This window comes from Crocuta crocuta, unplaced genomic scaffold (assembly GCF_008692635.1).
Source record: "Crocuta crocuta isolate KB4526 unplaced genomic scaffold, BGI_CrCroc_1.0 scaffold35, whole genome shotgun sequence".
In the NCBI taxonomy this organism is placed as follows: domain Eukaryota; kingdom Metazoa; phylum Chordata; class Mammalia; order Carnivora; family Hyaenidae; genus Crocuta; species Crocuta crocuta.
In genome coordinates this window covers 7164917-7178616 of record NW_027530625.1, presented here as the reverse complement: position 1 = coordinate 7178616, position 13700 = coordinate 7164917, and the positions used below count along the sequence as shown (strand labels likewise).

The 13700-nt window shown below is 58.1% G+C and overlaps 1 protein-coding gene across 1 annotated transcript in view; it reads right to left on the bottom strand.

Moving 5' to 3' along the window:
• Positions 1 to 3095: 3095 nt before the first annotated feature.
• The window catches only part of ABL1 (ABL proto-oncogene 1, non-receptor tyrosine kinase), a 136108-nt gene continuing 125503 nt past the window's right edge, over positions 3096 to 13700 (bottom strand). Inside the window, 5 exon segments of the mRNA XM_077768398.1 lie at positions 3096 to 5250; positions 5252 to 6216; positions 8680 to 8844; positions 9199 to 9288; positions 10689 to 10841. Coding sequence (XP_077624524.1) covers positions 4864 to 5250; positions 5252 to 6216; positions 8680 to 8844; positions 9199 to 9288; positions 10689 to 10841 — 1760 coding nt within the window. The 3' untranslated portion in view covers positions 3096 to 4863.

Below are 13700 nucleotides of genomic sequence, written 5' to 3'. Positions count from 1 at the left end.
GTGCAGGAGCCTGGAGGTCACCCAGGCCGAGCACAGTCACCTGCGTGTGCTTACAACACACTTGGGGAACATACTGGCTGGTTTCTAATTCAGTGGGAGGAGATTAACCTCAGAGAAACCGGAGATACAGGAGGGGGGAGGGGTGGATGTCCTGTCATTACTTTCATCGTTCAACGACGATCAGCCACAAAGGTCTTCTTTCCAGTTCCTTGTACGTTCGAGCTCAATAGCCCTGAAAATCTCAACGACCCAACTGTTAAGGGATTGCTCTGTTCAATCCACTCCCGGTGCGTCCGGCGCCATCACCGCTCCGGCTCCCCGCCCCTCGCTCTACCCCCAACCCCCCGGCTTGGTGGAGGTGTGGGGGCCTCTTACGCCAGCCACCCCCTCGTCCTCCTTGGTGGGGACGATCTCTCTCCAGATTAGTGAAGGGGAGGCTCTGGAAAACACTGACTTTGCAGGCAGAGTCCGCTCCCGCGAGCAGTCCGGGTTTGCTCTAGCGGGCGTGAGGGCGCGGCCGCTCCAGCCTAGGCACCTGTCTGCATCCTTATGGCGCATTTACGCAAGACGCGCAGAAACAGCCTTCCTCTTGGGCTGCGGATCTAACGGTGTTTCGCTAAAAACTGGATGGGGAGTATTTTTGTCTGTACTTTCGCACATGTCTGAAACAGTAATAAAAACGTTTAAGGAGGAAGGAGGCTGGTGGGGCAGCGGGCCATCCAGCGGCTGCTGAGGTAAGGACGGAGCCACCTTGTCCTAACTTTGTCCAGGACAGGAGAGACTGCGCGGCCCCTGAAATCCCCAACTCACATAAGGTGCTTTTGTCCCCGGGCAGGGAGCCGGGGCCCTGCCCACGACGTTGGGTGGGTGGCCGTCAGGGGCGCGGGCAGGCATGACAGAGACACCACGGCTGTCAGTCCTGTCCCACCCGACGGGTCCCGCACCAAGGCAACACGCGGAAGTGGATTCCCCGGACACTCGGTTTGGGAATGCCTCCTGTATCAACCCCTGACGCCGGAGAAGCTGGGCTGCCTGCAGTTCTCGACTTTCCTTCCACGACAGAGGGAGGAGGGGCCTGGCTCCGGAGCACGGAGCTCCCTGCTGGTCATGCTGGGGCCGTCTACACTGTCGGTTAGTCCAGCACGGGACAGCAGCACATGCTGTGTGATCCTGGGCAAGCTGCTTCACATCTCTGAGCCTCGACTTTCTCACATGTCAAATGATGATAGTGACAGAATCTCCTTTGCTAAAAAAAAAAAAAAAAAGAGAGAGGGTTTCACGTGGTGACGCACAGCCTGGCTGTAGTGGCTGCAAAGGCCCACGTGTGGCCTGTGATGTTAAGAAAACTCCCCGACTGGAACATGATGCATGTGGAGAAGGAGCTCCGTGCTGAGCGCACAGTTCAGTGCGTTCTCACCAAGCAACACCCCTGTCAGCTGGCGCGACCTGGGCTGAGAAACACGGCATTATCCGCCCCCACCGGGCTCCCCTGCACCCCAACCCGGCTCGACCCTCCGTCCTGACTTCCAGCACCAAACCACAGACGAGCTGCGTGGCCGTCAACACGTGGAAGCTTCTGGCATCACTACTGCGTGTCTGGCTGCTTCGGCTCAACCTTACATTCGCGAGACTCGCGTACAGATGGTGTCGTGGCCGAGGCGCCGTCTCCACCGTGCGGGGCGTCCCGCCTCCTCAACACAGCACGTTTGCTCCTCTGTGCCGATGGAAGGTCCTCAGGCTGAGGAGCTTTTCCCAAGATCCTCACTTTGCCACTTGGGCAGGTAGTTTGTGGTAACTGTATCAACAGCGGCCGCTGGCCCTTCTGGCAGGCTCGACCCTCGGGTGCTCCTTGGCTCTGGACCTGGAGGCCAGGCCTTGAAATTACCCGAAAAGCGTGTGCTCACACGCAGGCGTCTTCGGCGGCTCGATCCAGGTGCGCCAAGTTCCCAAGGGGCTCTGTGACCTGACCCACTGTCCCGGAGCGGCTGGACCCAAGTAAGTTTCTGAAGCCCAGGTGACGCACGGAAGGCTCTTATTTGAGAGAAGACCCGTACTTGCCCCAGCACGGCCGCCACGGTGACTGGCATGTGACACCACGTGAGAGCCGTGACCAGTGGCAGCCTCAGTGCTGGGCATCAAGAAAATGGGATAACGTGCTCGGAGGGGACGCCTTGGGGCGGGATCGCGTCTGGCCTGGAGGGAGCGGCCGTCGGTGGTCATGGCCGCCACTGCAAGTCACCTGAGAGCTGTCACTCTAGGAAGGCTTATCTGACTGGGGAGATCTGGTGCCCAGTTACGGCCGAGCCACGGGCAGAGCGTGGCCCGGGCCTCCGTGAAACGAGGGAGGGGGTCTGGCAGCCCCCTGGGTGTGAGCACGCCCCAAGGCCCCGCCAGGCCTCACCGCCCGGGGGCCTCCCCTCCCGTCCGCTCAAGCGTGGTCTTCCACACGCTCCGCTGAGCAGGACCGTGTCGTCTGACAAGTCTGCTGGCTTAATAAGTATCATTACCAGACAGCGCCACTTACTTCCCCGACGGCCACTTTCCAAGCTGTCAGCTGGCGTTAAATGGAGGCCAAGACGAGGAAACGGCTGCAGGCGCCCCCCTCCTGGGTCCCCTCGGTCCCCTCGATGGGGAGGGGAGGGGGGCTGGGAGAGGCCACATGCCCCAGGTGGCATTTCCAGCCCCGCTGCCCTCCTCATGCACAGAGAGAAATAAGACACAGGGCGTGGGGGCCGCGGCGAGCGAGGGGCGCCTCGGGGGCCACGGCGGGTTCACAGGCACAGGAAAGGGGGCACCTGTGGAGGCGCCGGAGCCTGGACGCANGGCAGCCGGGGCCACCCTTGGGCTCCCCTTCCCCCCCATCTGGTGGCAGAGCTCACTCCCAGGGCTGCTGCCGGATCCGCGTCAAGGGCACCAGAAGGGCCCGGGGCCAGGGCAGGGCAACTGCTGTGGACGGGCCGAGGAAGATGCGGGACGCAGGCTGTAAAACCCACCACGGAGCCCCCCGGCCCCCGAGGACCCCCTCCCTCCCGCACGCACGCCACCCCCAGCTCGGGGGTTGGGGGACGGGAAAATGACACACCAGACCCACCTGCCCGAGTTCTAATGCTGTAAACATTTATTTAAAAAATACTACGGGGAGATGTGACTTCAAAAAACAGAGTCATATACAGAGAATGTACTGGATCAAAAAAAAAAAAAAAAAGACACCATAAGCATTGGAGAAGGAAGAGTAGTGGAAAACTATTTACACGTCTTTTATAAAAGAGCAAGTCTATAAAAGAGTGTAATACGAAGGTATAAATGCGAGATACAGTGACATGTCGCGTGAACAAAGAGAAACCAGTACCTCGGAGGCGGGAACTCGAGGGGACCTGGGTGGGGTCGGTTCTGCTTTGTCTGCAAGGCCGCTGGTGGTGTTCTAGCCCCTCCCTCCAAGTCTGTGTGACACAGATGTCTGGAGGGGGGCAGGGGGCAAAGAGGTGCCCAGCTGTCGAGGACGGCGTTAAGTTGATCCGTTGGAAGCCATCTCTACCAGAGAAATAAAATACAAGTTTGGGCGACGAGCATAAAAATGGGCCCCGTGCAAGGTCACCGTCACCGGGGCGTGTGGAAGGCGGTCCCGCCAGGGCCCGGCAGGAGGCCCAGGCAGGTGCCTGCCCCCTCCTTGAGCAGCGGCTCTAGGTCAAGGTCAAGGCGGCCTGGGCAGCCTGGAGAGTCTCTGGGGCTTCATCCGGTTGTGGTTTTCTCCATCCCTGATGCCCCCACAGAAACGGTGGGCTAAGTGCTGCTCACGGTGATTCGACAGGACACTTGCCTCGCAGTGCACAGCCAGCAACGGGTGGGGCGCTGGCACCACAGTCCCCTCTCCTCCCGTGCACTGGGGGCCGGTCCTCGTGTGCCGGAGGCGACTGCGCGGAGCTCAGAGCTGTGAAATGCTCCAGAAAACTAAAGCCTGTTGTCACACAGGAAAGAGCTCTCTGCACGAACCTCCTTGGTCTCAGACGAGCACAGGGGAGGGAGGGTGAGATCGGTCAGAAATCAAGACCAAGTGCCTTTTCCGGGCACCTGGAAGCCCGAAACGAAGGCAGGCTGGGCCCAGCCCCGGGGCTGTCTGGGGCTCCCCCAGCCACCCCCCCTCCCTCCCCTGACCCTGCTACCCTTAGGACTCAAGCTTTTCCTCCAGGACGAGCACCACCGGCCACCAGACAGCAAGCACCCACGGGCCAGTTGGCTTCAGCACCCTGGTTCAGCCCCCAAAACGAGAGCTGTCCTTCACGTGAGGGCCAGGGAGGGCAGAGCGCCCAGCCGGCAAGCGCCTCCCAGGATGGAGTTCTGGAAAAGGGTCTTTGGTGCGGGGGCGGGGGGAGCACCGTAGGAGGAGCGTGCAGGTCCCCTCCGCGGGGGGAGTGCGGCGGACAGTTCCCAGGGCCTTGGTGACCAGGCTCCCGTTCTGGGCGCTTGTTCTCGGGGGAGGAGAAGGCATACCCAGGGGAGGGCCTCCAGAAAAGACCAGCGAAGAGGAGACGTGGCTGGAAGGGCTCAGTCCTGGAGCCCATTGTGGGGAGGAGGCTGGCGGGCCAAGAGCAGTCCAACGAGCAGGGACTCCACAGATAGAACTCGGGACAGAGGCGCCTCGGGGAGCCCGGGGCTGAGGGCGGGGGGCGGTGAGGGACAGCTGCAAACACATAGGTAGTGGGCTGTGGTCCGCGGCGGCCCTCGGCTCCGCGCGGCGTGGCGGGGTGCTCCCGGGCCAAGGGCCCAACTCCCTGGTCCGGGGTCCGACGCAGGCGAGGGGCAGGGTGGGGGGGGTGGGCTTGACACGCCGCGGGCGGCTCCGGCTGGCCTGGCGCCCGGCTCCTGCTACCTCTGCACGATGTCGCTGATCTCCTTCACGGAGCCGAGGAGTTTGCTGAAGTCCTGCGTGGCGGCCGGGCCACTCCCCGCTGACGCCGGGCAGATCTGCAGCTCGCGGAGGTTGTTCTCTAGTTTGTTGATGGCCTCGCGGAAGGCGAATTTGTTCCTCATTTGCTGGATGGAATCCACATAGCTCACGCAGAACGTGTACAGGTTTTTGCCGGCTTCCAGCACGGCGCTGTGGCTGGCCATCTGCTCGGAGTTCCTGGAGATGGCCAGGCACAGGGCCTCGGTGCCGTCCAGGACCACGCCCTTGGTGATGGTGCCGCTGGCGATCCGCTCCGGAGGCTGCCGCGTTTTCCGGAGAGACACGCGCGTCGATATGAGAGGGATNGGCCAGTTTCCTCCTGTCTCTCCCCGGGGACTCGGAGGAAGGCTTGTGCCTCCGCGCCCTGGGCTCCTCGGTGGGCGCTCTGGCGGTCCCTCCGGCCGCAGCCGGCCCGGCTCTGCCGGCGGGGGGCTCTGGCTCGGCGGCGGCAGGTGTCCCCGAGGCACTGGACTTCGCAGCCTCGTCCCTGTGGGGAAAGCCAGAGGGAGGAGCCCCCGTGCCCTGCCGGCGGAGGAGTTTTGGGGTCAGGCTCGGGGGGCTGGAGCCCGGGCTGGACTCGCCCGTGTCTCGGAAGACCTCGTCAGCTGCCTCCTCGGGCTTCTTTGGCAGCCGGGGTGGGGGCGTCACCGCGCCTCTGGCCGCCTGGTCGGACCTGCTCTCGCCGGCCCGCTTCCGAGGCAGGGCCGGCTTCTCGCTTTTGTGGCCCCCGAACGTGGACGCGTCGAACTGCCTGCCCGTGGACTGCAGGTCCCGAGGCAGCGTGACGGACCTCCACTCTGTGTCCCTGGCCCCGTGGGGGACGCAGGAGGCAGAGCAGGACCTCAGGAAGCGCTTGCCGGAGCCGCCGCCGCCCTCCTCCTCGCCGGCGGCCAGGCGGCTGCTGGTCAGTGTGCTGGACTTTTTCCACAGGTGGGGAGACCGGAAGCCCGCGCCCCCCGACTCCCGGAAGGCTCCGTTGGGGATGCCGGCCCCGCCACNGGGTGTGAGCGCCGGCGCCCCGTTGCTGGTTTCTCGGCCCTCGTCCTCGCCGGGCCCCTTGCGCTCGGGCTGGCCGTCCATCTCCCGGAAGGAGCTGCTGCGTTTCGGGGGCGTCGGGGCCGTTTTCTTCTTCTTCTTGATCAAGGCACTGAACAAGTTGGTCTTCTTGTCTTTGGGGAGAAGGCGCTCGTCCTCGTTCAGGCCGCCGTCCTGGGGACCCCGTTCTTTCCGAGGGAGCAGCGGGGACACAGGCGGCTCGTGGTCCAGAGGATCTGAAACACACAGTGGGAAGAGTCGAACAACATCAGAGCGGAGGCTCCTTGGCGGGGGAGCCCAGGGCTGGCCACCGGCTCCCCAGAGGAGCGGCCCTGAGTCGGGGCTCGGACCAGCCTACGCGCGTGAGCACCAGCTCTGCTAACACCCCCGGCCGCAAGGTCTCTCCACACACCCTCAGCGTTCTCACCTACGGAATGGAGAACAAAACCCACCCGCAGACGAGGCACCAAGGCGGCTCAGTCGGTTACACGTCCGACTCTTGATTTGGGCTCAGGTCACCATCTCGTGTTTTGTGAGATCGAGCCCCGCGTCGGGCTCTGTGCGGACAGCAGGAAGCCTACTTGGGATTCTTGGTCTCCCCCCCCCCCCCCCCCGCCCCCCCCTCTGCAGCAACGTGAAGTCTCTCTCTTTGGCACCTGCCGTTTCCTAAGTGACTGTGTGAGCGCATNGGTCTCCCCCCCCCCCCCGCCTGTCCCCCCTGCTCAAGCTCTCTCAAAATAAATAAGTGAAAGCTAAAAAGAGAAATGAAAACCCTCCTGCAGCGTGGTTGTGTGAACACAACGCAACGTGAAGGGCATCTCTGTCCCAGCTTCTGATATGGAGTGGCCCACCATCACCTCTGCTGTTACCATTATTATCAGGCAGAGCACAGGTTTCTTTCCTTGAGGACAGCAGCACAGAAAGCTGCGGCACCCTGGCCCCTCACCCCTGCACTGAGGCTTCCTTTACAGCACAGAGCCCCCCCCCCCAGTACCCCATCTGCTGTGTGAAACCCACGACAAGGCCGAGCAGTGGGTCAGGTGCTGTGCCTTTCGGACCTGCCAATGAGGTTCCCAGGAGGTGGGGTCTGAAAGGACGGGCGACTCACCACCGTGACAACAGGCTATTATGCTCGGCAAACAAGGACTGACCTTTTCGAATGTTTAAGTGGACATTCTTTATCTATGAATAATAAGCTCCTAAGAAATCTTTCCAGCGCTGCCAAGCTTGCGGCCAGTGAATGATGGGAGTCTCCCTCAGGGAGCGGCTGTGAGGAGAGCGGTCTGCACAGGGGACGCCTCTCGGGGCACCAGAGGACACGCAGGACGCCTGACCCCGGGGAGCCCAAGACTCTCCCCCAACCTTCATCCAGCGAAAGGCAGAGGAAGTGAGATTCTAACGAACTCCCTGCGGCCCCGTCGCATGAGCTGACCCCCCCGGGGCGACACGCCACAGGCCCCTCACGTGAACCCCGATGGCCAGAAACGAACAGGACGGCCTGACACCGGGCTTCTGATAAGCCTCAAGTTCCCACAGTGGCCTCTCCCTGTTCCCACCGCTCAGCTGTCCGAAATCATGACAACTGGTCCGTGTGCCGCGGCCTCCATGTGGGCGAGCAGGGCGACCCAGGGGTGCGGAAGGAAAAACACTACCGATTTATTTTCTTATGTAAACTTCCTAAAAGCGTACGTTTTTGGTATATTTTAAATTAGACGTTTATTTGAATAGCAGGACACATGTACGCTTACGCTTCCCATCTAACTTTTGTTTTCTGCCTTTATTTTCCCACTAACATGGGCCTACAATAACATAAATTGAGGAGGGGCGCCTCGGAGGCTCAGTCAGTGGGGCGTCCGACTCGGCTCAGGTCATGATCTCGTGGTTCACAGGTTCGAGCCCCACATTGGGCTCTGTGCTGACAGCTCAGAACCTGGAGCCTGCTTCATGGATTCTGTGTCTCCCCCTCTCTCTGACCCTCCTCTGTTCATGCTCTCTCTCTCTCTCTCTCAAAAATAAATAAAACATTTTAAAAAAATGGGGGGGAATCCTGGGACGGCAGATCCTGCTACGGCTCAACACCCCCTAATTCGGGCTCTGTCGTGCCCCCTCGCACGTGCTCAGTCTGTGGTCTATCAGAGCATCCCTGAGGAGCCTCTATGAGGCCAGATTTCTGAGGTTCGGCGGTGGGGGGGAGGCGAGTGCTCCACCAAAGAGGCCCAACTCAGAGGAGAGCACGGCGCCCAGGGTCACCACGTCCCTGTCTGCGAGCTGCGCTCCTGGGAGCATCCTGAGACCCCGCACCACCCCACCCCCCTCGCTTGTCTTGGGAACGGCAGGTGGGGACCCGGCTGTGCCGCGGGCGTCCCCCTCCTCGGTCCGTTCCAGGGCGCTTTTCATACCCGCTTCCACAGCAGGCTGCTCTCCGCCTGGCTCCATGTTTACCGGCGGCGTCTGTGCTGCGAGAGCCCCAAGCGCCTCGAACGACACGCGCAGAGGCGGGTCTGTCCTGCCCGTCGGTCTCATGGGCACCGGCGCCTACCTGACCAGGCTACCCACCGACGCCCGCGGTTCCTGCTGATTCCCAGGAGGGCGGGCTGCGGGCGAGAGCAGAGCCTTCCTCTTTCCAAAGCTGGACGAGTGACGAGGACTCAGCCTGTCCCTCCGCCTACGCTGCGGACCCCCTGGGCCGGGGCACGTACCGGTCTCTCCCGGGCCCCTGGAGTGGGGCGCCTCGGCCGCGTCGGCGGGCTCTCTGTGCTCCGCGGCTCTCCTGGACGTCCTCGTCTTGGTGGGCAGCTCTGGGGCCTGCAGCAAAGTCCCTGCGGCCCCTCGCACGCCTTTCTTCCCCAGCTCCTTTTCCACCTCTGAGAGCCGCCGAAAACAAGAATAGAAATCAGCAGCCATTAGTAACGGCGTCGGTTTGGTGCGCTGGTGCCCCTTCTCTTCTCGGGCAAGAGCGGTCACCCGCGCGCAGTTACAGAAAAAAGAGACACAGAGGCCGAGGAAACTGCACTCAGTACTTTCCAGAATGGTGCCTGGCCGTGAGCCAGTGCCAGGCCCCGCGCCTCTGCCCAGCTCTCTGGTCTCGGAGACCTTGCTGGCCTGGGGCTCCTCTAGCGGGAGCTGAACCAGAGGGCAAGGGCTGGGGCCCTGCCTGCCGTCCCTTCCATCCCAACCTCTCACCCCACGGTAGGCACCCCCGGGGACGGGCACTTTACCATCCGAGATGCTAGACTCTTGGAACATGGTCTCAAAGGCCTGGTGGATTTCAGCAAAGGAGGGCCGGTCGGAGGGCGTCCACTGCCAACCTGCACACACGAGACACAGGCAGAGAANGGGCGTAATTCTCAAGGAAAGTCTCAGTGAAAGAAGCACCCCAAATCTTGCAAACCATCTTTTGCTGGGACAAGTGACGAACGTCACCGTGTCCTGCTACAGACATTAAGAATCTGAAAAGACTTCTAGATACTGACAAGAATATGGGCTGTAAAGCCCTAGAGAGAAGGGACAGCAAAAGTGTATCTATAAACCTTCTCCCCGGCCCCACTCTACCCAGGGCAGAGGGCCAGCGAGTCAAGTGGCTTGCCTTCCACTTTACCCTCACTCCTGGGTTATCAGAGTCTGAAGTTCTCATCAGTACAGGAAGGCTAATTGAAACAAGGTGAACGAGAGGATTATGGACCGATGGAGGATTACGGAGCCTCGTGTTGGTGAGGATGCAGAATTACGCTCCTACGCTGCTGGTGGGGATATAAATTGGTACACACACTTCCCGGAAAACAATTCGGTAAAATCTTGCAAGATTTAGAACGTAAATAGCTGTATGGACCAGCAGTTCAACTTTCAGAACTACCAGCACAACGTACGTGGGGGTGTTTCTTGCAGCTTTGTTGACGATGGCAAAAGCCAAACGTGTGTAAATCAACCAAACATGCGGGGCGCCTGGATGGTTCAGTCGGTTAAGCATCCGACTTCGGCTCAGGTCATGATCTCGCGGTTCATGAGTTTGAGCCCCGCATCGGGCTCTGTGCTGACAGCTAGAGGCCTGGAGCCTGTTTTGAATTCTCTGTCTGCCACTTCCCCGCTCACACTCTGTCTCTTTCAAAAATAAACAAACATTGGGGAAAAAACCCACAGGAACAAGTAAATGCCCATCAAGAGGGGGATAGAGGAAGGAATAAATCATTTAACGGCAAGTTAAATAGCTATAAAAATACAGGGATGGGGAGAGGAAGGGATCTTCGAAATGTGGATGTGAAATACACATTAGCCATATGGCTGTGTGCAAAAAAAGTTGAGGGAATTCTTTTATACACATACACACACGAAATAAAACCAACCCAGATAAATGTCACCTGGAGTATTACCTCCTACAGCAGAATGTTTGAAGGTAGGGCCCAAGAATTTGTATTTATTAATAAGAAATCAAAGTTTGGTATCGTTCAACCCCATTTTTGCATGAAAACAGGAAGAGCCACACACATAAATACTACATATAAATAATGTGTATGGTGTGTGTGTGTATGGTGTGTGTGTGGCCGGGGGGGGGAGTCTGAGTGACTATGCACCTGGTACATGAGCTGCTTCTGAAGAATGTGAATGAAGATAGGAAGGGAAGTGCTTTTTCTTACTTTAGGAAATGACTCTTGCCTGGGAATTCCTCACAAAGCCTGCACAGAACATTTAGAACTGGCTGGGGGAGACTCACACGCTCGCATGAGTTCGTAGACCTTCTCTGGGCAGCCTTCCGGGCGCTCCATGCGATAGTCTTTCTCTAGCAGCTCGTACACCTGGGACAGGTCGATTCCTGGGTAAGGGGACATGCCGTAGGTAGCGATTTCCCAAAGCAATACTCCAAAAGCTGCAAGAAGAGAAAAACGGTTGTTCAGGATATGTAAACTTTTAACTATCCTGCATTTGAAACTGCTTACCTGGGGAGTGGACATTCTAAGCTACTCCTGGAGGGGGCGCCTGGGCGGCTCAGTCGATGAAGCATCCGACTTTGGCTCGGGTCATGATCTGATGGCTCGTAAATTCCAGCCCTGCACTGGGCTCTGTGCTGACTGCCAGCTCAGAGCCTGGAGCCTGCTTCGGATTCTGTGTCTCCCTCTCTCTCTGCCCCTCCCCTGCTCACGCTCTGTCTCTCTCAAAAATAAATGTTAAAAAAAGGAGGAAGAGGGGGTGCCTGGGTGGCTCAGCCGGTTAAGCGTCCCACTTCGGCTCAGGTCGTGATATCTCAGGCTCATGAGTTTGAGCCCCATACTGGGCTCTGTGCTGACAGCTCAGAGCCTGGAGCCTGCTTCAGGTTCTGTCTCTCTCTCTCTCTGCTCCTCTCCTGCTCGCATTCTGTCTCCGTCTCTCAAAAATAAGTTAACATTAAAAAATTTTTTAAAAAGAAGAAGGAAGAGGAGGAGCAGCCACACCCTCAGAAGCAGGCCAGGCACCAACAGTTTACCAGGCTCTTAATGACCAACACCCAGGACAGAACCAGACATTCAGTTAACAACCTCCTCCCCTGACTAGAACGCACCGAAGGGGACAAGCGACGGTACCGATGGGCCCTCCAGGGTCTCGGAGGCGACGTGGCCGTCCTGCCGGGATCTGTGATGGAGGGAACCCTGGGGATCAGGAGAACACTGCTACCCTAGCTCTGAGATCACCTAGCTAAGTGTCTAAACAGGCCACCTCTCCTTTCTGGGTGTGCGCGATGGTCTCCTGGGCCCCTCCCAACTCCAAACAGTTCATAAAAATCTTACAAAGTCTGTGCAAGTTCTGAAAGCCCAGATTGTAGCCTTGAACCTCCAGCTCCCGTTAAAGGCACCAGGCCCCATTGGAGAAATGGATGATTCAGGTTTAGGGCAGGAACGAATCTGGAATATCTTCTTGCTCCGGAGAGCACAGACACTAGCTACCAAAGACTGTATCCAAGGGTCCTGTCAGAAGGAGACATCTGGGGGCACCTGGGGAGCTCAGTGGTTTACGTGGCAGATTCTTTGCTTTGGCTCAGATCAAGCCCTCACGAATTTGTGAGATCAAGCCCCGCACCAGGCTCTGTGCTGAAGGTGGTACGGGGCCTGCTTAGGATTCTCTCTCTCCGTCTCTGCTCCTCCGCTGGTTGTGTGTGCGTGCCCTCCCCCCACCTCAAAAAATAAATACATAAACTTAAAAAAAAAAAAAAAAGAGGAAAATGACCAAACAGGAGGCACTCTGCTTACCAATAAGGAAGAGAACTAGCATGGATTAAAACACACTGAAAATATCGGAACACATCACGTACATATATCTAGATCATCACAAAAGGAAAAAAAACCCAAAGAACCCCAAAATCTATTTGGTCACCATTCGAGGGTACTAAAAAACTAGCTCGTCTGCGCGAACCCTGGTCAACCCAGGCAAGGAAGCAAAGAACTATGTGGCCTTTCCTGCATGGACTGCACCCCGAGGAACCCCACAGCAGGTGAGGGTGTCATGTGACGAAGGTACTGAGCTAACCATTGACCAAGGAGGGACAGCACTCGAGAATTCCACTTGGTGACCCCTAACAAATCAGTGGGTCCAGTCTCCGGGTATCAGGAACCTGCTATAATCACCAAAAAAGAGAGGGAGCATGCAGCTGACGACACAGCCGGCCTGGCGGGCACAGCGCTCCTGCTGAGAGAGTCACACCTGAGTACGACCAAACGATCCCGACCTGACCGCCCGCTTCCGAGGGGGACCGAAGACAGAGGCGTGCACAGGTATAGCGCGGGGGGCTCGGAGGGACGCGGGACGGACTTTCTTCCACAGATAGGCAGCGAGTGGAAGGACGAGAAGGAGAGGGAGCTTAGGGGCCAGAGGGCACGGAGGGCGCATCAACCGACAGCCTGGTGTACACAGGATCCGCCTCTCAGCTCAAACAGACCGTAACAGCGGGACTTTGAGGACTCTGCCAGAAACATGAGCACTGGCTGGATTGTAATAGTCAAGATGACGGTCAATTTGGGGAGGAAGCGCGACATGGTTACAAGAATAAAAAATGTGATCATGAGAATTAAAAAAGCCACCTTTACCAAAGAGGACATCCAGATGGCCAACAGACACATGAAACGATGCTCAGCGTCCCTCATCAGGGAAATACAGATCAAAACCACACTGAGATACCACCTCACGCTGGTCAGAGTGGCTAAAATGAGCAAATCAGGAGACTTTAGATGCTGGCGAGGATGTGGAGAAATGGGCACCCTCCTACACTGTTGGTGGGAATGAAAACTGGTACAGCCCCTCCGGAAAAAACAGTGTGAAGGTTTCTCAAAAAATTAACAGTAGAACTCCCCTAGGGCCCAGCAATAACACTGCTAGGAATTTACCCAAGGGATACAGGAGTGCTGATGCATAGGGGCACATGGACCCCAATGTTCATAGCAGCACTCTCAACAATAGCCAAAACATGGAAAGAGCCTAAGCGTCCATCAACGGACGAATGGATCAAGAAGATGTGGTTTATCTATACGATGGAATATTACATGGCAATGAGAAAGAATGAAATCTGGCCATGTGTAGCAACATGGATGGAACTCGAGGGTGTTATGCTAAGTGAAATAAGTCAGGCAGAGAAGGACAGATATATATGTTTTCACTCAGAAGTGGAACAGGAGAAACTTAACAGAGGATCAGGGGGGAGGGGAAGGGGAAAAAAAAGGGGGGGAGAGGGAGGGAGGCAAACCATGAGAGACTCTTGAAT